Genomic DNA, 21,928 nt, shown 5'->3' on the forward strand with positions numbered 1-21,928 from the left:
TAGCTTTACGCAAACCAATAAATTCTCATTTTTCACTTGAGCTAATGTGAGATGGATTTCTGTTACTGAATCTACAAACTCCAAATGTAGCCTCCATTTCGTATGTTTCTCTGCAATGTCAAATCTATTCTTTATTGCCTCCAATAGAGATTTTAATTCTATCACCTGAAGCTGCTGCTGCTAAGTTGCTTCAGTCTTGTCCGACTCTGTGCAACCCCATAGACTGCAGCCCACCAGGCTCTGCCGTCCCTGGGACTCTCCAGGCAAGAACACTGGAGTGGGTTGCCATTTCCTTCTCCAATACATGAAAGTGAAAAGTGAAAATGAAGTCGCTCAGTCGTGTCTGACTCTTAGCGAGCCCATGGACTACAGCCTACCAGGCTCCTCCATCCATGGCATTTTCCAGGCAAGAGTACTGGAGTGGGGTGCCATTGCCTTCTCCACCTGAAGCTAATACAATATTGATAAATAAATTATAGTTAAATTTTAAAAAATTTTAATTCTATCAAAATCTGTCATGGAATTTCTTCCTTATATTACCATGTTCACTTTCACTCTCAGCTTGCATTTTCATCTCATTTTATTGTCTTTTAATCTCAGTTTATTCCCCCCTAATAATCTTTCTACTTTTGTTTCATCAGGCCATGTCTTTTGCATGTTCCTTACATTCACGCAGGGTATGTGCCGGGTACTGTAGTTCTGCACACTTTAAACACATGAATTTACTAAATCTTCACCCCACCATTGTTGTGCCAGCCTGTACTCAACTCAGCTCCATCAACACTCCCTCCCAAGGCTGGAACTAGTTATCCAGAAGAATCTTCTTTCTTGTACCATTCTTGGTTGGACTTGGCCAATAACAGAAACTTTCAATTAGATATTGAAAATGAAGTGAAATGGATGCCTTTATTATCCATGTACAGCCAGACTGAGCACTGAGCAAAGGACTCCCAGTGACTCTGCAGCAAGCTTTTCATATTTTGACAACAGTGATCTGAGATTCTTCAATAGGTGAGTTCATAAACTAGACAAAAGCCAAACCTCCACCATGATGGTCCTTAGTGAAATGCAATTACTTGGAGATGTGAAGATTGAGAACTGAGGGATGGCAGGCAGCATGGAAGCCACAGACAGACACCTGTGGAGCCAAGGGCAATGTGAGCAGATAGAGTAAAAGAAATCAAATCCAACTGGCCCCAAACTTATTCATTCCCTTTACTACTCTGGAGAAAGTTAAAACAATTCTTGGTGAGAAGAAACTGCGGGATAGGATAGCTTTGTAGGATAGAAGTGAATAGTATGATCTGTATTTAGCCATAATCTCAAAACACCAGTTTAGTCATCCTCAAGAAATTCTTTTGTCATAAACTTTCACATTAGAGAAGCTCTCCAAGGTCATTAAGTAGGCACATAGACTGGAAATTACATCTTAATAAGGCTTATTTCTGTTTAGGTATGTTGCATGTAAAAAACTATTAAATAATTAAGTCCTAAACATTATTTTTAAAAGAAAATATAAATCTCTGAAATATAAGTAAACAGAGGACCTGATATTCATCAGAAAACACATTTTTTTCAATTTTCTAAATGATGGAGCTTCATCATTATTAGCAGTATTATCATTGTTGATAAAAGCATTTTAGAGATGATAAAAGTTTCCATGTTTATGATTAATTTTATCACCACCACAAGAACACATGTATACCTGTGGCGGATTCATTTGGATATTTGGCAAAACTAATATAGTTATGTAAAGTTTAAAAATAAAATAAAATTTAAAAAATAAATAAAAAAAAAAAAAGAAAGCAAACTAGATATTATTAACTATTCTGCCTTCAGTTCAGTTCAGTTCAGTCACTCAGTCATGTCTGACTCTTTGCGACCCCATGAACCACAGCACGCCAGGCCTCCCTGTCCATCACCAACTCCCGGCGTTCATTCAGACTCACGTCCATTGAGTCAGTGATGCCATCCAGTCATCTCATCCTCTGTCGTCCCCTTCTCCTCCTGCCCTCAATCTTTCCCAGCATCAGGGTCTTTTCAAATGAGTCAGCTCTCCGCATCAGGTGGCCAAAGTACTGGAGTTTCAGCTTTACTATCAGTCCCTCCAATGAACACCCAGGACTGATCTCCTTTAGGATGGACTGGTTGGATCTCCTTGCAGTCCAAGGGACTCTTGAGAGTCTTCTCCAACACCACAGTTCAAAAGCATCAATTCTTCGGCACTCAGCCTTCTTCATAGTCCAAGTGTCACATCCATACATGACCACTGGAAAAACCATAGCCTTGACTAGATGGACCTTTGTTGGCAAAGTAATGTCTCTACTTTTTAATATGCTTTCTAGGTTGGTCATAACTTTCCTTCCAAGGAGTAAGCGTCTTTTAATTTCATGGCTGCAATCACCATCTGCAGTGTTTTTGGAGCCCAGAAAAATAAAGTCTGTCACTGTGTCCACTGTTTCCCCATCTATTTGCCATGAAGTGATGGGATCAGATGCCATGATCTTCGTTTTCTGAATGTTGAGCTTTAAGCCAACTTTTTCACTCTCGTCTTTCACTTTCATCAAGAGGCTCTTTATTTCTTCTTCACTTTCTGCCAGAAGGGTGGTGTCATCGGCATGTCTGAGGTTATTGATATTTACCCTGGCAATCTTGATTCCAGCTTGTGCTTCTTCCAGTCCAGCGTTTCTCATGATGTACTTTGCATATAAGTTAAATAAGCAGGGTGACAATATACAGCCTTGACGTACTCCTTTTCCTGTTTGGAACCAGTCTGTTGTTCCATGACCAGTTCTAACTGTTTCTTCTTGACCTGTATACAGGTTTCTCAGGAGGCAGGTCAGGTGGTCTGGTATTTCCATCTCTTTCAGAATTTTCCACAGTTTATTGTGATCCACACAGTCAAAGGTTTTGGCATAGTCAATAAAGCAGAAATAGATGTTTTTCTGGAACTCTCTTCCTTTTTCCATGATCCAGTGGATGTTGGCAATTTGATCTCTGGTTCCTCTGCCTTTTCTAAAACCAGCTTGAACACCTGGAAGTTCACGGTTCACATACTGCTGAAGCCTGGCTTAGAGAATTTTAAGCATTACTTTACTAGCATGTGAGATGAGTGCAATTGTGTGGTAGTTTGAGCATTCTTTGGCATTGCCTTTCTTTGGGATTGGAATGAAAGTGACCTTTTCCAGTCCTGTGGCCACTGCTGAGTTTTCCAAATTTGCTGGCGTATCGAGTGCAGCACTTTCACAGCATCATCTTTTAGGATTTGAAATAGCTCAACTGGAATTCCATCACCTCCACTAGCTTTGTTCATAGTGATGCTTCCTAAGGCCCCCTTGACTTCACATTCCAGGATGTCTGGCTCTAGATGAGTGATCACACCATCATGATTATCTGGGTCGTGAAGATCTTTTTTGTACTTAGAAATGAACAAAACCTAATATACCTATTTTAATACTAAATTCTAAAAGCACTGTTTCTGTAAGTCACATCAGGGAATTACAGGATAATAAATATTTTTCCAATTTTTTTTAGTGATTTACTTATCCTTAAGATTTTTTTCTTTCTGATGGAATAGAAATTTTGTCTACTAATAAGTTTTTATTAATGTTAAGAAAGTACATATATCATTCTTGGAAAGAGCATTATGTCTTGGTTTCCCCTGATGAAAACCTCTTTCTAATACACATTGAATTGATTACCAATATGGTATTTTGGGAAAACTTACCACTCTAATTTCATCACAAATCTACACAGATCACATTATTTATAAAACTTAAAATGGCAACTAGAATTTGTTTAACTTAACTTTAGAAGTACTGCTCTTCATGCCTCTGATAAGATTGATGAAAACTAATAACGTTACTGAGGTTTTCATTTCAAACCCATCTTAAGGGGAAAGTAACAGGATAGGATATCTCCAGTTTCTTTAATTACATTAGAAAAATTTGGCAGGGGTACATCCCTGAAGATACAAAAAAAAAAATAAGTCAGATGAGGTGTTTTAATCATTTTTTGATAACAGTACCAACAAGATAGGTGGTTAAATGGGTTCAGGAACCTTGTGAATATGCCCTTCTGACCTAAATGCTTCTTAACATAAATTTCATATTGATTTGACCTTCTTAGAAATCTAACCTCATTTCATTGTTTTGAATTAACAATGATATCACCCTAAACTCTTAAATCACTCTTTAAAACTGAAGGAGGACCAAACAGAACTAGTATTTTCTGAACTGGCTCTTCAACAGAGCTCTTTACATATCATATCTAATTTATCACTTGAAAGAGCTCTCTGAGGTAGATTTCATTACCCCAATTTACATATGAAAAAAACCCCCCAGATTTGGAGATACATGTAACTTGTCCAAGTTTATCCAGGCAACATGTGGCAAAAGAAGCCTTTTATCCCTGGCCCGACTCCCAACTCCTTTTCTGACCTATGTGACAGTGGAGGATATTATGAGAAATTATTCTTTCCTGTTTCATGATCATTGAACTTGGGGGTGAAAGAAAAGACCACTGCCCCCAGAATACTCTTCATCTTGGAACTCTCAGTTATTCCGAGGTGGAAATTTAGTCGGCTAGTCACAAAGAATCTCTTCCCAGCCTCCTTATTCACATCTCCAAAGGTATAAAGGACAGTCAGCTTCTGAAAGAAAAATGATTCCATCTGGCCCATTGATCAATGTTCTAATAAAAAGTCTGACCAGAATGGAGGTAGGAATTAAAAGCTTTGAACTGTAATTGTCCCAGTTTCTTGGTTCTCTAACAGACATCAGAAAGTTGACTTGATTTGGGTGGAAACATAAAAAGAAAAGCCAAGATGCTGACATGTATTGTTTCTAGGAAAATCAGATACACATGTGACAACACATTTTGTTTTAAATTAGTAAGTCATTAATATAGTGCAAAGAGACTTTCACATTATGAAAAGGTAATTCTGTTAGTTAAACTCTCTACAAATGAATTTCATTTTACTGAAGCCTTATGGGAGACACAGTTTTGTATTTCATGGAGATGCTGTGGCCTCACCTACTGAACCAAGAGACATTCTTGCCTTCCTGTGTTTTTCAAGACCCACAATTAAATTTCATATCGTAAGGACAACAAATGTATTATTCTAAGTGACTTGACTTTAGGGGAATATCAACTACTTCACAGGTAGAATACAAATATCATTCTCACTTTAAATCTGAGTAAACAGTCTTAAACACTTTCTAAATCCTATTATATGTACAAACTTTGCATGTAAAGGTTGAGCTGAGCAGGCAGAGGAATGTAGGTAAACACATCCTTCTCCCGTAAGTACACAGTGCTGAATGGAGGAGAAAGGGGCTTGCTACTCTATTCCCTCAATCCCTCAATCAAAGACCTTTTAAAAGAAAAGGCAGAGTTACAATAATAACCTCAGCTCCATGATAAGGAACGTCTGTATTTGAATTTCATTGAATTATAGAGTTAGATAGTGTCTCCTGAGGGTCTATAAAATGGCAGCCACCTCCCCAGACCACCATGACCACCCTCTAAACCACACCATTTACAGAAATTCAAAGTTTCTTCAGCTCAAAACAGTGGAGGTGCATGGTCTCAGCTTTTCTCTCCCACAAGAGCACTGGATCCATTGAGAAATCTAATGATAACCTATTTTGACCTATATTTTAAAAATTTCATTTAAAATCTTGACACAATAACCAGAGAGTGACCTTTAAGAGGGAGGCAGCAGATTATAACAGAAAGAGTGGACTGGGGAGTTTGATTCTTCAGTCTCATTTTCTTCATCTACAAAATGGGAATCCGTACATGGATTCTGTGAGAACGGGAAATGATCAAAGTCTTGGCACAGCTCCTCGTGCACAGCCGTGCTCACTAAGTGGTTGTTATTATGGCTGTGATAGTTCGTTGTGTAAGCAGAAGTTCTTATAAAGCCTCCTGATAAAATGGCCTTGCTGGTAATTACAGACATGTAGCTTCTTCATCTCTTATCAATCTGAAACCATCTTAGAAAAGCACTTTTGGTATTGGCATATGTTTATACATTTGAATTAAAATGTAAAACCTCACTCAGTTCTTACTTAAGCATTGACCTACTGCAATTTAATATCAGATGACTGTTGCCATCCTACAAAGAGATGCTGCACAGCTGGGGCTCTGGAAGCACAATTCAGTAAAGAACTAAGTGACGGGGCTGAGCCTGTGTGAAATGACAAAGATGCTTCAGGTACTTTGCAAAGAAAAGGGAGCTTCCTGACCCAACAAAGGCAAACATTTTATCTTAACTGATTCTAACCCATAAAGAACCTGACAAACAGTGCCTACATTCCTTCTAGAAAGCAAAGAATTCATGATAAGGAGACAAATAAGCTTCCACTGCAATTTCAGGAAAAAATATTCTTCTAGGCCCCCAAGACAGTAGTGCTAGCTAAGTAAACACATGAAAGCGTTGATGTACTAGCTACTTTATAGCCAAAGAAGAAATATGTTTGCTACAGGCTTGTTTCGTCTCTCTGGGCTTCTGCTTCTAAGCTGGCCATCAGGCATCTATTGTCTTCCTGCTCCTCTTGGGTCTTGTGACCATCTGCCCCCACACACATTCCAAAAGAAATTGTAGTGGGGTTTAGTCTCCCTAGCATCCCAGTTCTTCTGCAGTTCTAGACTGGAAACCATGGGAGCATCGCCATCATGACAAGGAAGCTATAGGAAAGGCTGCTGGAAACCTGATTTCTAGGTCTGCAAGAAGTACGTGACATTTTAAAGGCATTCTACAAGGTTCTAATAACCATTGAGAGAATAATTCACATGTACTTTCTGAATGGACATGGAGAGATAAAGATTAAAAAAAAGATTTAAAGTCCTTTTTGAACAGGAATGTTGTAACATTTAAACTTCAACAACTTATCCACTAGCCCTGATGTGAGTTAACTACAATTTTCCAGAAAATCATGAGGAATAGCTTGCTTACATTACTCTGGTGCTTATTGACCTCCATGGCATGTTTGATCTCAGGCGGCTCCTTCATGTGGGCATAATCTGAGACTCCTTTGGCAGCATCATGCTTCTGCCTGTAGGCAATCTGAAGAAAAAACCAAATAACTGTTAGTTTCATTTGGAGGTGTATGAAATTTCTTACCCGTTAAATTTCAGTATTTTGCTAGGATTTTACGTAGTATTTGGTCAAATTTGCCTAAGCCTTTATAACACAATAATATACACAATACTTTAATCTTTGTGCTTCTGTTTAGACTAATTCCAACTCTGAGTAACTTATTTCAAAAGTTTTTGTCCACACGCTAAAATCCCCACTTGTATTCCTCTAGCTTAAATCTCATCTACAGTTTTGGGAAATCTTTCTACAACCAAGAGGTTTTAAGGTAATATATGTTCAAGGTTTAAATCCTGGGAAAGTAAATAACAAAACTGGGGAAACACTTGGATATTTAAAAGTGAATTGTTCATTTTTTAATTGACTGTTATAATTTTACGGAGGCACAACTATAATATTAAATAAACCTTATTAAAAGCCCTAACCTTTGGGAGAAAATATAATGCAAGTCTCATATATGTCAAGCCTTGTCCTCTGTTAGAGAAATAAGCATCTTTGCAATGCCACCCATCACTACCACATTAAATCTGCCCCACACCTGGTTGGAGAGAAGACATGAGAATAATCAGAAGTATTTCAGAAGTAGAAATAACCAAATTCAAAAACAGAGTTAAAAATTGAAGATCCCTAAGAAATCAAATTATGCCCTTCCAGGTAGTCTATTCCTATATTATCCTGTTTATTTCCTTCATAAGTTTAAATTACAAGCTTTCATTTTTATAAAATTAATTGTTTTCTGTCTTCTCTTACTAGAATGCAACTAATTCACTAAATCCTTATAACCCAGAATAGTGCTTGACATAAACTGCAATAAACATTGCTCAGTGAGTGAATAAATTAATAAATAACTGAATAAATGAATGAGAATAAAACAAGAATAAATTAATGAATTACTTTTAAATTAAAATATATGTTAAAAGTTTAATGATAAGATGTTAAATGGAATTGGAATTACTTGGTGCAAAATGTGTGTGCTTAGTGCTCAGTACAACTATCCAAGTTCAAATCTCTTTTCTGACTTCCCCACCCAGGTTTTTTTTTTTAACTTCCAGTGAAAGAGAACTCAACCCAGGCATCACAGTTTCTAAATTTTGAAGGTTCTAACACAAAGTTCCTCCTTTAAAGAAGCTCAAATCTATCTCCCCAGCAATGCAACTGTTTGGCCATACAGGAGGATTCTAGTTCACAGGACAGAACTGTAAATGTGGGAACCCAGCTCTCAGTGATTTCCACTCCCAGACTATCTGTGCAGATTTAGGCACTAAATCCCTGTATACTCTGCTGCTGCTGCTGATGCTGCTAAGTCGATTCAGTCGTGTCCAACTCTGTGTGACGCCATAGATCGCAGCCCACCAGGCTCCCCCATCCCTGGGATTCTCCAGGCAAGAACACTAGAGTGGGTCGCCATTTCCTTCTCCAATACATGAAAGTGAAAAGTGAAAGTGAAGTCGCTCAGTCGTGTCTGACTCTAGTGACCCCATGGACTGCAGCCTACCAGGCTCCTCCATCCATGGGATTTTCCAGGCAAGAGTACTGGAATGGGGTGCCATTGCCTTCTCCGCTATATACTCTACACACTCTCAAAAGTACAAATTCCAACTGTTCCACCTCTTTGTTAAGGTGTCCAAAATATACCAGATATGGCCTGACTGGTCCCAATTCGAATTCTTCAATTTACTCTAGGTTATCATCTCTAATGTGCTATATGCTGTTAATACATCCATAGATCATGCCAATTTTCTTTTGATTACTATGTTGAGATTTCTGTCAACGAATGCCCCTAAGTCTTGTTCACTCCTGCTTAGCTCTGTTCCTACATATGATTATTAAACCTCCCATATAGCACCACATGTTATTCCAGGGATAATTCATCTTGCTAGAGTCTGTTCACTGATTTTATCCATTGGGAAATCTAATTTTGATGAACATATCTTTAAAATGTTCACCAATTAATTATGTTAAACAGAAACCCATTAAGAACCTCCATTCAGGCTGAGAAAGTGCATCATCCCAGTTCCATTACATTCTATAACTTGGTGGCGGGAGGAGTTTAATGGGTGGCCAAGTCTCTTAAGCCGAGGAACAACTTTTATGAGATCTGCTATAAGTAAAAAGAACTAGCATATGCCTGTCTCCTTTCTGCTGGATGCCGGGTTGATTCTGTGTTTTTAACTGTGGAACTTGTGACATTATAAACATAACCAATGCAGCTGATCGTTTTGTGGGTTATCATAGAAGTAGTGAGTCATCAAGCACAATTTTAAAGAGCACTCTTTCTTAAAAAGGCTATGCAATTTTCTACTCACTGCATTAAAATAGTCATTTCATTTATAGCTGCTACTAAGCACCACTTTAGAATTAAGATTACATCAAATTGGAAGCAGCTGAACTTTAATTTATCATATTAATTTTCATCCTTAAAATAGCTAATGGAAACGCATGTTGAGCTAATCAATTTTCTAATAAATTTGATTTCTTAGGATGTGTCATTATTGTGTAGCATTTCCCCAGGTTAACACTGTGTTCTTCATACCTTGTGAGTTAAGGTTGCTATGGCCCTAAACACCTAACTAGGGGAAGATACTTGCAGTAGTCTTATATAAACTATATGTAAATATGTTTACACAAGGAATATATACATTTATCTTATATATTTCATCTTATATGTTTATATCTCATCTCTACATGTAAAAGATGTATTATATTTCTGATTTGCATTATATTTCATAACTACTAGACAGGTACTGAAGTGAAAGTGGCTCAGTCATGTACAGTTTTTTGCGACCCCATGGACTATATAGTCCATGGAATTCTCCAGGCCAGAATACTGGAGTGGGTCACCTTTCCCTTCTCCAGGGGATCTTCCCAACCCAGGGATCGAACCCAGGTCTCCCCCATTACAGGCGGATTCTTACCAGCTGAGCCACAAGGGAAGCCCAAGAATACTGGAGTGGGTAGCCTATCCCTTCTCCAGCGGATCTTCCTGACCCAGGAATCGAACCAGGGTCTCCTGCATTGCAGGCAGATTCTTTTCCAACTGAGCTATCAGGGAAGCCAATCCCATAACACAGGCAGCCCTGAAGCTCCGGAAACAGGACCTTGTGGCCACTGTAGATACAAACATAAGCTCTCATAAATCTTTGCCGTTCAGATGCCTGAGCAGCCTGTATCACTTCTATGATAAGGGATTATTTAGCCTCAGCGTGAGACAGCCCCTGTGAGAAGGGTCTCACCACTTCATGGCATAGTCCATCCATTTCCAGAACCTTTCTTTGTGATCTTTGTAAAATTTTTAGTGAGAGTTATCTAACAATATGTCCTCCTAAAATCTCCACATCTGTCTCTCTTTTTTTAAAGGGATTTCTATGTATCAGTCATTTTTTATAAGGAGCATTAACCTTGTCACTTCAATCTCAATATAAGCATTTGAGAACATTTGCAAATTGATTTGAAGATAATAATTTGTCCCAATATCAAAAGTTTAGGATACTTTTCACTAGAAACTGGAACATGCTTACATTTTAGAATTTGCCTCATATTCTCATTCAGGTTGCCACAAATCTGATACTATTTGGACACAGTAAAAGGTTAGTTCTTTAATTATCACAAATACTATTAAATTGTTCTACTTTCTTGCCTGTCATTATCAGGTAAGCTCTGAGAATTCCAATTTTAACAATAATAAAATAGATTTATGTGTATCTAAAGAAATGTTATTACAATTACATAAATCTTTGAAATAGACACCTTCTTCAGAATCCAGGTATTTCCTTTCTAACAAGTTCAAAGACTAATTATGACCTGGGGCAGTGATGCTTCTTGAGAGCACATATATTTCTTTCTTAGGGTGCATATTCTCCTCTGGAATAATACCTGTTACCAATTAAGCGACAATCTATTCTGGAAAAAAATAGGAACAGATTCCAAAATGTCCAATGTGGATTACTTTTTATGTTAAGTTCTATGTACACATAGTTGTGTACTATAGACATGCTTATGCCATAAAAATTTGAGAAAAGCTGTGCACTTCCAAAGCAATTAAGAATGTAAATGTCTGAAAATGTTACCTTCCCAAGTAAGTATAAAACTAAGAAAAGATTTTTCTTTTCTTTATTATATAACTGTTGCTTATTATTATCGCAAAAATCTTGTCAAATATCAAATGTTATAATTATTTGCTTTATAAAGAACTCTGTATGATTAGCAAGTGGCTGGGTCACCAGATGCTGGGTGGGAAAGAAAGGGCGGGCATATTAGTCCTGGTCAGCCACGCAGAGCCCTGACATATATTTTTAGCCTCATGTTGCACAGCTGAGATTAGCTTACTGCCAAGCTGGGTACACAGTGGACATTTAAGTCTGTGATAATGAAGTACTTAAAGATATTCTGCAAAGAATAACTATACTTGGTGTTGTTCAAGAGTAATCTATTTTCAGACTATTTTAAAGTTATCTATGTATCCTCTACTTAAAAGGATTCTGGAGAAAGAAGTGAACTTGTTTAATAATTTTTAAAAAGAGAGGTAGAAATAGTAAGAAAGAGGTGGTAATGGATATAGCTTAGAACCAAGAGTCGAGCGAATTCACCCATGTTCCTATGCCGGCTCTGCTGTTTGTCAGTCGTATGACCTTGGGCAAGTCACCTAACCTCTCTGTGCTTCAGTTTCCACATCTCCAAAATGAGGCTACCTCATGGAGTTGTGAGCACTAAGTGATAAAAATATATGTGAAATGAATAGAACAGTACCTAACACATAGTGAGCATTTTTATGCATTTATTATTATTAACCAAAAATGTAGCATGAAAAATATAAACTATGTAAAAGGAAACATTTCTTTTAAAAAAAAATCAATCAACTGAACAAAAATCCATTTTACAAGTATTTATTGAACATCCCTTGGGATTTCTTTGGAAGGAATGATGATAAAGCTGAAACTCCAGTACTTTGGCCACCTCATGCAAAGAGTTGACTCATTGGAAAAGACTCTGATGCTGGGAGGGATTGGGGGCAAGAGGAGAAGGGGACAACAGAGGACGAGATGGCTGGATGGCATCACTGACTCGATGGATGTGAGTTTGTGTGAACTCCGGGAATTGGTGATGGACAGGGAGGCCTGGCGTGCTGTGGTTCATGGGGTCACAGAGTCAGACACGACTGAGCGACTGATCTGATCTGTGTTCTAGGAGTCCCTAGACTCCTAAGCACAGAGATGGAGCAGGGAACAAGACAGATGAGATTCCTGCTCTCTTATGGATGAATAAAGTAACCAAAAAAAAAAAAAATCACAGTATACTATGAAGAAAACATAGCAATAATATGAGTGTGAAAGAGGCGAAATATTCTATTTTGAAATTCTGTTTTAAGGAACACAATAGATTAAATGCATTAAGGATTCCTTCTGTGTTAATGTACTCTAAAAGGAAAATTACTCCTAAACTTTCATGGATTCAAAATGAGTTTACATAATGATAGTTCTTAAGTCTGTCTGCAACTTGCAGTCATTAAAATAGCCATTTCCACCTGGTGGAGGCTTTTTTGGGAGCCTGATATAGTCTAAGTGAAAACACCATCCAGGAGAAAAAAAAAAAAATCAGGAACCACTTGTCTAATTGAGGGAGCACAGATCTGTGGATCCTGACTTTAACCATTAATTCTTTATGTGACTTTTAATAAGCTATGGGTATGTTCTCTCACAAGTTAAATCAAAGACTAGTTTAATATTTGCTATAAGATTGTAATCTAAGTAAATTGTCTAGATAAGATTCGTATTTGCTCTGTTAGTAGTGGTGAATGGGACTAGGAAAGACTGTATCGTGTGATTAACACACTGGCAGGTCCTTGTCTCTATCTGTGACCACCAGTGACCGTCACTATCAGTGACTGCTGTTTATCTAAGAGCAACAACTCTTTATAAAATGCTAAACAATGTGTATTAGGTATATATTTGATTTACATAATTGTATAATAATCTAGGAGAACCATACCTCACTCTGTAGTTGTGTGACTTCTCTGGCAAAGACACTGTCAATTGTGGCTGGCATCTGCTTATAAAGAGAATTGGAAAGGTCCGCCTTAATGGTGCCTTTGTATTTTGCCTAGGGGGGAAGAAAGAAAAGAAAAATAAATATGTCTCAGTTTTTCCTTTACTGTGAATATTGAAAGAGAATGAAGACAGGTACTTTCTTAGGAAACAAATTAGTTGGGATTGACACATATACACTGCTATGTATAAACTAGGTAACTACTGAGAACCTAATGAATAGCTCAGGAACTCTACTCCAGGCTCTGTGGTGACCTAAATGGGAAGGAAATCCAAAAAAGAGGGGATATATGTATACAAATAGCTGATTCATTTTGTTGTACGGCAGAAAATAACACACTGTAAAGCAACTATCCTCCAATAAAATATTTTTAAGTATGTAAAGTCAACTTTAATCTCAGATACCAAACCCGATGGTCATATTTGAATGAATAAATCCAATTTATCATGGTAAAACCTTTAAATCAAACATGCAAGAAAATAACAACTGGAAGAGGGGAGTTGAAGGATGGGAGAAATGGGTGCAAAGTGGTCAACAGGTACAAGCTTCCAGTCATAAAATCAGTACATGGGGATATAAAATCTAACATGGTGGCTATAGTTAATAAAACTGTATGACATACTTGAAAGTCACCGAGAGAGTAAATCTTAAAAAGTAATCATCATAAGGGAAAAAAAAGAAATAAGACGTGTGACTCCATATGATGACAGACTTATTGTGGTGGTCCTTTCACAGTGCATACAAATATGGAGTCCTGAAACTAATATAATATTCCACATCAATTATACCTCAAATGAAAATTTTAATTAAATCAATTTAATTAAATAATGGCTATTTTTCTACTTAAACCCATGCACATTTCTAAAAGTAATTCTATTTGTGTATCAATAATTTCATATATTTGAAATTGTTGTCTCACATTGTCAAAAAATATATGAGAATGAGACACTTCAGCTGTTCCAGAAAACACAAGTCATTACAATTTGTCTAGAAGCTGAACACAAAGGACAGCCTTCCTTTATTCAAGTCTTCTTAACTTCTTCCACCACAATGGCGGGGTGCTGAGGTTGGGGAGCCTTTTTTTGCTGTTTTTGCACTTTCCCACATACAATCTGCACTGCCTCTAAATGATCTCAGTCATTACTCATAAAGAGAGACACTCATTCACTATTTCCTCTTGGGAAGATTAGGTTCAAAGGAATGTAACAGATTGCCCTCTTCCTTTTTTTTTTTCCTCTGTAGTTAACTCCTTCAGGAAAAAGCCTCAATTAATAATTAAGAACACCAAGCATTTCTCTGTGAAGGAGAAATAATATTTAATAGCTTACACAAGTAAACAAAACTGTGGCTTTCCCCACTCTATCCACAAGTCCCTGATGTCACTCCTACTTGGAGCCAGATTTGAGTGTTGATTCATTGAGCATATAGCTTGTGTAAGCCTTGTGTTCCCATAACTCTTCAGATTTTCATACTTAAAATTTACCAGTTTTCTTCAAAATGCTTTCATGTTGGCAGAAATAATCCCAAGAATACCACGTTGCTCTTTTTCCAATAACTTACGAAACACTAGAGGTCAGTCATCTACAACACTAGCTAATCATCTTCTTTTCGAGTTTATCTCTTCAAAATGATCTATTCGCAGACACTGGCATTGCCTCATCACAGAAATCACTGTTAACATTGTGCTTTATAAGACAACATAAGCTGCAGTTCTACATGCGCTCAGAAAAAGATTATATGACTTTTCAGCTGGAAAATGAACGTAGCGCATTTCTTACTCTATGATTTAATAGCAGGTATCTCTGTTGAGCTGATCCTAACCAAAAATAGTTCAAATTGATCTGAAGTTACTTACCACAGATACCACATTTTATGGAATCTGCTGATCAGTTTGACTTATTTTCAAAATGAGATTGGATCATTTATATCTAATAAGTCTGTTAAGAAATAAAATAATGGAACTTCTGAGACTATTTTGCCAGTACTTTCTATTGAATAAAAATATCTCCTTTTAATTTGATGTAAATAAAAAAAGGTTAGAGTCAACATAGATATCTATAATAAAACATATCAACAATAGATAGTAAGCTACCAGTTTACATAAGTTAATTGACATAATGCATAGAATTATATATACAGATATTATTAATGTCAACATTCAGTGGTATTATCAGAAACATTATTCTCTAATTTTAATACACAAACTTTTCTACATAAATAGAAAATAATATAAGGCATTTAAAAAGTTTTGATACCTTACCTCAGAAATAAAAGCACCAATGTGTTTTACATGGTTTAGCATAGGCGTGTCAGTCACAAACGTACACTTGTCTTTAGACTTTTTATACTCTTCTTTATAATGGATCTGAAAGAGAGAACATTTTACATAAGAGAAAGTAAACAACTCTAACGCTCCCTTTTGAACAGAAGAATTAACCTGCACAAGTCTATTTTCTGAAATAAATACTCCAATGTGGAATGACGCTCAAAACAAGCCAAATCAAATAAACTGATATCCAGCCCAGAACAACAAAGGGGATGAGGCAGGGTAAGAAAAAGGCTGCTCTTTAGATAAGCAACGGTACAGTTACCATCAAGGATCTTGCGTGTTGGACCCACATTGACTGTGGGTCCTATTTGTCCAGCTTCTTCAGCATAATTAAGAAACATTGGTACCACGTATAAAATAGCTAACTCATGAGAACCTACTGTATAACGCAGGGAACTCTGCTCAGTGCTCTGTGGTGGCCTAAATGGGAAGGAAATCCAAAAAAGAGGGGATATATGTATACATACAGCTGATTCATTTTGCTGTACAGTAGAGGCTAACATAACATTGTAAAGCAATTATACATCAACAAAAATTAATTAAAAATAATTTTTTCTTTATTTTAAAAAGAAGCATTGCATAGGCTTCCCAGGTGGCCCACTGGTAAGGTAAGAATATTGGAGTGGGTAGCCACTTCCTTCTCCAGATTTCCCCAATCCATGGGAAATCCCATGGACAAAGAAGCCTGGTGGGCTACAGTCCACAGAGTTGTAAAGAGTTGGACACAACTTAGCAACTAGCAACAACAAAGTATTGCATGCATACTCAGCACACTCCTTTATCACTTGATTTCTTCAAACCATGCTAAAATTTCTCAATAAATAAATCTGGTTCTGTGCTAAGCATGGCCTTTCTCAAGATAACTTGAATACTGAGAACTAATACACAAGTTCGAGGGAATACGTACAGCAGATGTATATAAAATAGGTATTTCCAATTTACACATTTTCTGTGTAGCTATGTCATACCACACACACAAACTTTAACTCACATCTTAAAAAAAAATTCTCCATTTCACTCATACAATTGTCCTAATTTATTGTTACTTTAAGCCACAGACCCTAACAGGTAAGCCTACGGTCAAGCAGAAACACAGTTGCCTACCTCTGGGTTTAAAGTTAGGAGTCATCAGGACAGATGTGACCAATTAAGAAGAGGACGAAATTAAACAAACGGAGATTACAGTTAGCATCATTACCTAGACATGCTGGATTAGAGGAGGGGGCATAAATTGTGGCCACAGTGGGATTCTGGTCACTAATTAATTACACTCAAATCAAAGGCTGACTATCCAATTTATGAGAACTCCATAGGCCTCCCCAACCTCCTCCCCTCCCCCAAGCATAGAACCCACCGAGAAAGCCTGTCACCTGTGGAGATCACTGCAGAAGGCCCCCTTGTGGTGGCAGGCAGGCAAATGGGACAGAGTCCAGAAAGGCTTAGCTGAGCAATCCTCATTTCCTCTTTCCATTTCACTAGTGAGAGGAATCACTCTTTCTCCCCTCAGGAGAGGCCAGGATTACTCTGCGAGAATATCCCGCATGGGCAGATAAGTCAAAAAGAAGTCAGGAACTATAGAGAGGGACCTGAAATGTAATCCCACCGTCACACTAATTGCCATCCAGTCTGAAAACTGGGCAGGCAAAACCTATGACTGTTTGAGAGGATGAAGGTAATTTGCTGAAAGTTGTATCACCCTGTAATAAAGTCATGTTTATCTGCCCAAGACTGTAAATACTTAGACTGAAAAAAATGTCATAGTTCAGATGATTAAATTACATGGCCTCCCTAATTACAGCCTAAAAGTGAAGTTTAATGGTATACACTACCTGGTTCTTAAAGAACATGACTAATGTTGATGTTACACTTTAACATGACATAGAGATTTTACCATATTTGAACAGACCTAAGGGGCATTATTTGACCTGAGGTGTAACCAGCCACAAACATATTGAGTAACGTTATTTTAAATGCCGTATTTCACGGCGATGACTCAGATATTAGATGCTGACCACATTAAACATTTGCTTTATTCATGAAATCAACATTAGAACATATTTATCTTATCTGAGCACTGAATTGCTTTTTTTTTTTCTTCTCAAAGATTAGCCATAATTTTAGGTCTCTGCAAATCACCGTCCTCAGTCACTAGTAATTAAACCGTTAATGGCACTATGATAAATAGTAGGCTATTTTGATCATAAGGAGAAAAAAAGTATCTCCGTTATATAATTAAGCGTGAGATAAAATAAGCTATCATTAGGCTTAAGTTTGGCTCATTATTTTTATCTTTCGCCACCATCTCTTCCCTCTCCCATTCACATTCTTCACAGCAGTGGTATGTGCTGTGGCTACAGCCTCTGATAAGCTCTGACTTGAGCAGAATGTTCAGGACAGGAGCTAGGGATAAAGGCGAAGTGTTTATTTCCTCTGCTCTGCAGGCAAATATCTTTATTTAAAAGATAAACACACACACATACATCTACTATATGCTTATTGTCACTCATATTGTATTTCTAATGAATTTTACAATATGAGAGACAGTAAGCATATGTTCTTAAATTTTTATATAAAGAATACCACAAATTAGTAGATTTCGTATACTAGCAGAATTGGGAAAAAAAAGATGAAAGGGAACTACGTTGATGATTAATACTAAATCTTAGGTAAAATAAAAATCACTGAGTAGACAGTCAATTCCAAATCTAACAGATGGCCCCATCTATTGGATAGATTGCCTCTCCAAACCCTTTCTTTCCTAACAATAGAACTCAAGTGTATTTACGGGAGGAGATACGCCCCTACCACAGCCGCAAAGGACAAATTGCTCTGAGACAGGCATGGCTTTCTCATTCCCTTTGGCCAGCGATCGGTTGGGGAAGACAGGTGCCCAGCTCTGGCCATGAGATATTCTTGGAAGTCTCCCCAGCATTATTACTGGTAAAGCTCATACAAGGGGAGAGACTTGCTGACACAGCCCATTGACATGTCCACCTTCTGTCTTCCCCAACCACAGGAAAACAGCAGAAACCAGGCCATCACAAGAAATAAACCACCGTACCAATGATGGCAGAGCAGAAGGAAAGGAGCCTGAGAGACTGATAACATCAAGGCTGCAGCCCCTCCATCCAGGATTCATCTCAAAAAAATAGTCATCTATCTGTTAAGCCCCTGTGCTAGGATATCCGTGTTCTGTGCAGCCATCTGCACTCACAACCAACACACAATCCAAAGTTGATGACTTAATGTCAATAAGATGCCCTAAATAATTTACTTTCTCCTGACCTCACCCATTAATCCCATCATGTCTCAACTACAGTTCAACTTAAATTAGTTGAGTGTGCTTCCTCTTCTTAGCCTAGTTTCTTTCACTTTAGTATGAGACCAGCTAATGGCCGAAAGCGGAAGACAGATGTAGAAATGTTAGAGGGCATTTCCTTTTACAAGCATTCTTAACCAGAAGGAGCTAGGAAGTCTTTTCACAAATGGAACCACACTGGCTAAATGCAATGAACCCCGGAAGACAGAACTGCGGCTCCAGCACTGCGTGTTAACCGAGGCGCCCAGAGCCAAGGCTGCTCTCCCAGGTTTCTGAACACCATTGGAGCTTTCTCTGGAGGGGTAACCATGGAATCCCATGTTTTCAGCATCGGGAACGGTTACCCACAATAAACAATGTTCACTTGCCTGGAAAATGTTCTTCCTGCTGCCACACAAATGAACACCCTAAAAAGGTTTGAATCAAAACACTGAGTCAGAGGCTTCTGGCAGATGCAGGCTCACTTGCTCTGCAGAGACTCTTTATCCTAATTTACAAGAAACATACAAAGGGTCCCTTTTAACCTACTATTTTTTATGACCACCCTACAAAAGGCTCCCAGATCCATGATGCTGACTGCTCAGTGTAGTCAGTGGGTTTGATTTATTCAAGGAATTGATTAGATAGCTGAGTAACAGGACAAAATACCAAAGAGAGGATATCTGGGGAAATAAAAAGCATTACATGGCTAAGAGAAAAATAAAAAAGGCTGCCTCAGAGAACCAGGTGTCTTTCAAGATTGGGCAGTGAGCTATGCAGAGGGGAAACCCCACAGTATGGGCAGAGCATGTGCAAAGCAGAAATTAGGCAAGGCAAAAAAAAAAAAAAATTTTTTTTTAAAAAATTTTTTTAAATGCCTCATCCTGATCCCCAAAATGAAGCCATCTGATCTGAAAAACAGACATTTCTTTCTATGGAGAATTCTAAACAGTGCAAGCCTTCTAGGACTTATCACTAGGCCATTCTTACTTAACATTTTAATGAATTATCTGGCAAGGGCATGATACAGGGAAGTCTGCAGGTCTGCTGATGACCTCGCGCTCTTTTGGAGAGGGAGATGTTAAACTGAAAGAGACAAACTGCAGAAGCTCTCAAAGGGCTGTGCGAGAGGGTGGGCCACTACAGATTAGATCATCCCTAGCAAGGGAAAATCACTCGGACTATTAAAAGAGGATGGGCCCTACATGATCAGCTACAAGTCAGAAATTAGGACTGGAAATGGCTGAGGATGCTGTCCTTACTGAGGCTGATCTAATGGCTTTCTGCAGCCCCCCTTAGTCCAAGAAACTGTAAATATCATCATAAAACAGGCAGGAAACAGCATGCTTCCCTACTCACAGTCACAGCCATCCACATCTGGACCTCTGCGCACAGTTCCCGTTATTACATCCTGATAAAGACACATGAAACCTCAAAGAGGTCCGGAGAGGAATGATCAGAATGATAATGAAGGGGATGCAGACAGACTGTGCCATGAAGAGAAATCCATGAAACCAACCTTCTCATCTGGAAAATGGAGCAGAGTCGTGAGGGGCTACCAGCCAGGCGCTGGACTTGGCCAGATCTAAACCTGATTCTTGTCCCCATCCCTGACTAGTCAGGTGGCCAAGGACAAGCTACTCAATGCCGGGTTTCACCACCTCTGAGCTAAGGCTCACGGGGCCTTTGGCACCAGCTCACTGTGGCATGACATACAGTATTGCATGTGGAGTGCCTGGCACACAACAGAAAGAAAGGACATCGTGGTGGCCATGATTTGGGAGTCAGATAGACCTTGTTCCAAATCCCAGGTCAGTGTCTCACTAGCTGTGTGATTTGATCAAGAAAATGTGAGCCTGGGACTTCCCTCATGGTCCAGTGGTTAAGAATCAGCCTTGCAATGCAAGGGACGCAGGTTCAATCCCTGGACAGGGAACTAAGACCCCACATGCTATGGAGACGCTAAGACTGCAGGCTGCAACCAGAGTCCATATGCTGCAATGAAAAATACCGCATGCTGCAACAAAGACATGATGCAGCTAAACAAATATAAATAAGGAAATGTGAGCCAGCCTCTCAAAGCTTCAAGATGTAGGACTCTACAAAGCTGGCAAACAGAAAACCAAATTCACATGGTGACAAGCTGCAAACAGATTGCCTTCAAACAAACAAAAAGGCTCAGGTAAACACGTGGATTTCCCCCTTGGGATATAAAGGATTATAAAACAAGACTAAAGTCCTTGAAGGTTTGTCTTTAAGATTGAGACTGGGGCTAAGACTGGTGGACTAAATTAAATGTGAGCACGAACAGATGGACACTATCAGAGACGTAATAAAGACTTGACTGGAACTCCAATCTAACTCAATTCGTCCTTTCTATATTTGCTTTTAGCTCCGTATTGATGCAATTTCAAAGATACATTTTAGACCACCATCTAGTCATGCAGACAACACAACAAAGAAAAGAATTTCAAATTTAAGTTAATCTGCTCCATATAAAAACACTGATGACACCAGGTGTGAATGAACAAGTTATTACTTAATAATACTATTTAATTACATTTCTAAAAACAATAGAAATTTGATTCAGTTCAATTCCTGAAACTCTTCCAGAAAGGGTAAATTAAAATCTGATTTTAAAATGATTGTACAAACTCTTGATTCTTTTTTTTTTTTTAAGAAACAAAGAAAGTAATTGTTCAGACTGTTGGTTGGTAAATATAAAAATTTCAAAAATTGAACCAGTATTTTAATAAGTATGGAATTCTCTTTGGAAACAAAATGTAAACATGTACACAGATATAAACTAGGCCACAGTAATATGATCTAAATATTTCAGTAGAACGGCCTATGCAACATAAACCTATAATAAACAGAAATTACTCTCACGTATTTGACTTCACCTACATGAGAGGAAAATAACATGGCTTTTGCTTTGTCAAAACAGTAAAGGCCATCGCCCCTCACTACAAGATTGGTTTTGAAATCACTGAGAAATGTTCTTATCACCTACTAATTAAAGTTGTCACTTTAGTAGTTTATATAACTTGACTCAGCCACAAATACACCTCAAACAAAACAACACTGGAAGACTATCTCCAGAGCTCTGGAACTTGAAGTTTTACACGGTCACATCACTAATATTTGTGTAATACAT

At 38.0% G+C, this 21,928-nt stretch overlaps 1 protein-coding gene across 4 annotated transcripts in view; it reads right to left on the reverse strand.

Moving 5' to 3' along the window:
• NEBL (nebulette) overlaps positions 1–21,928 on the reverse strand; it is a 377,813-nt gene that overhangs the window by 93,392 nt on the left and 262,493 nt on the right. For 2 of the 4 annotated variants that reach the window (XM_055543769.1, XM_055543768.1), the window contains 3 exons: positions 15,405–15,509; positions 13,088–13,198; positions 6,962–7,072 (listed from right to left, as the gene is read on the reverse strand). The exons of the other annotated variants lie outside the window; for them this stretch is intronic. In XM_055543769.1, coding sequence (XP_055399744.1) covers positions 6,962–7,072; positions 13,088–13,198; positions 15,405–15,509 — 327 coding nt within the window. The remainder of the gene's footprint in view (positions 1–6,961; positions 7,073–13,087; positions 13,199–15,404; positions 15,510–21,928) is intronic. 4 annotated transcript variants of the gene reach the window in all.

This window comes from Bubalus kerabau, chromosome 13, assembly GCF_029407905.1.
Source record: "Bubalus kerabau isolate K-KA32 ecotype Philippines breed swamp buffalo chromosome 13, PCC_UOA_SB_1v2, whole genome shotgun sequence".
NCBI classification, from domain to species: domain Eukaryota; kingdom Metazoa; phylum Chordata; class Mammalia; order Artiodactyla; family Bovidae; genus Bubalus; species Bubalus kerabau.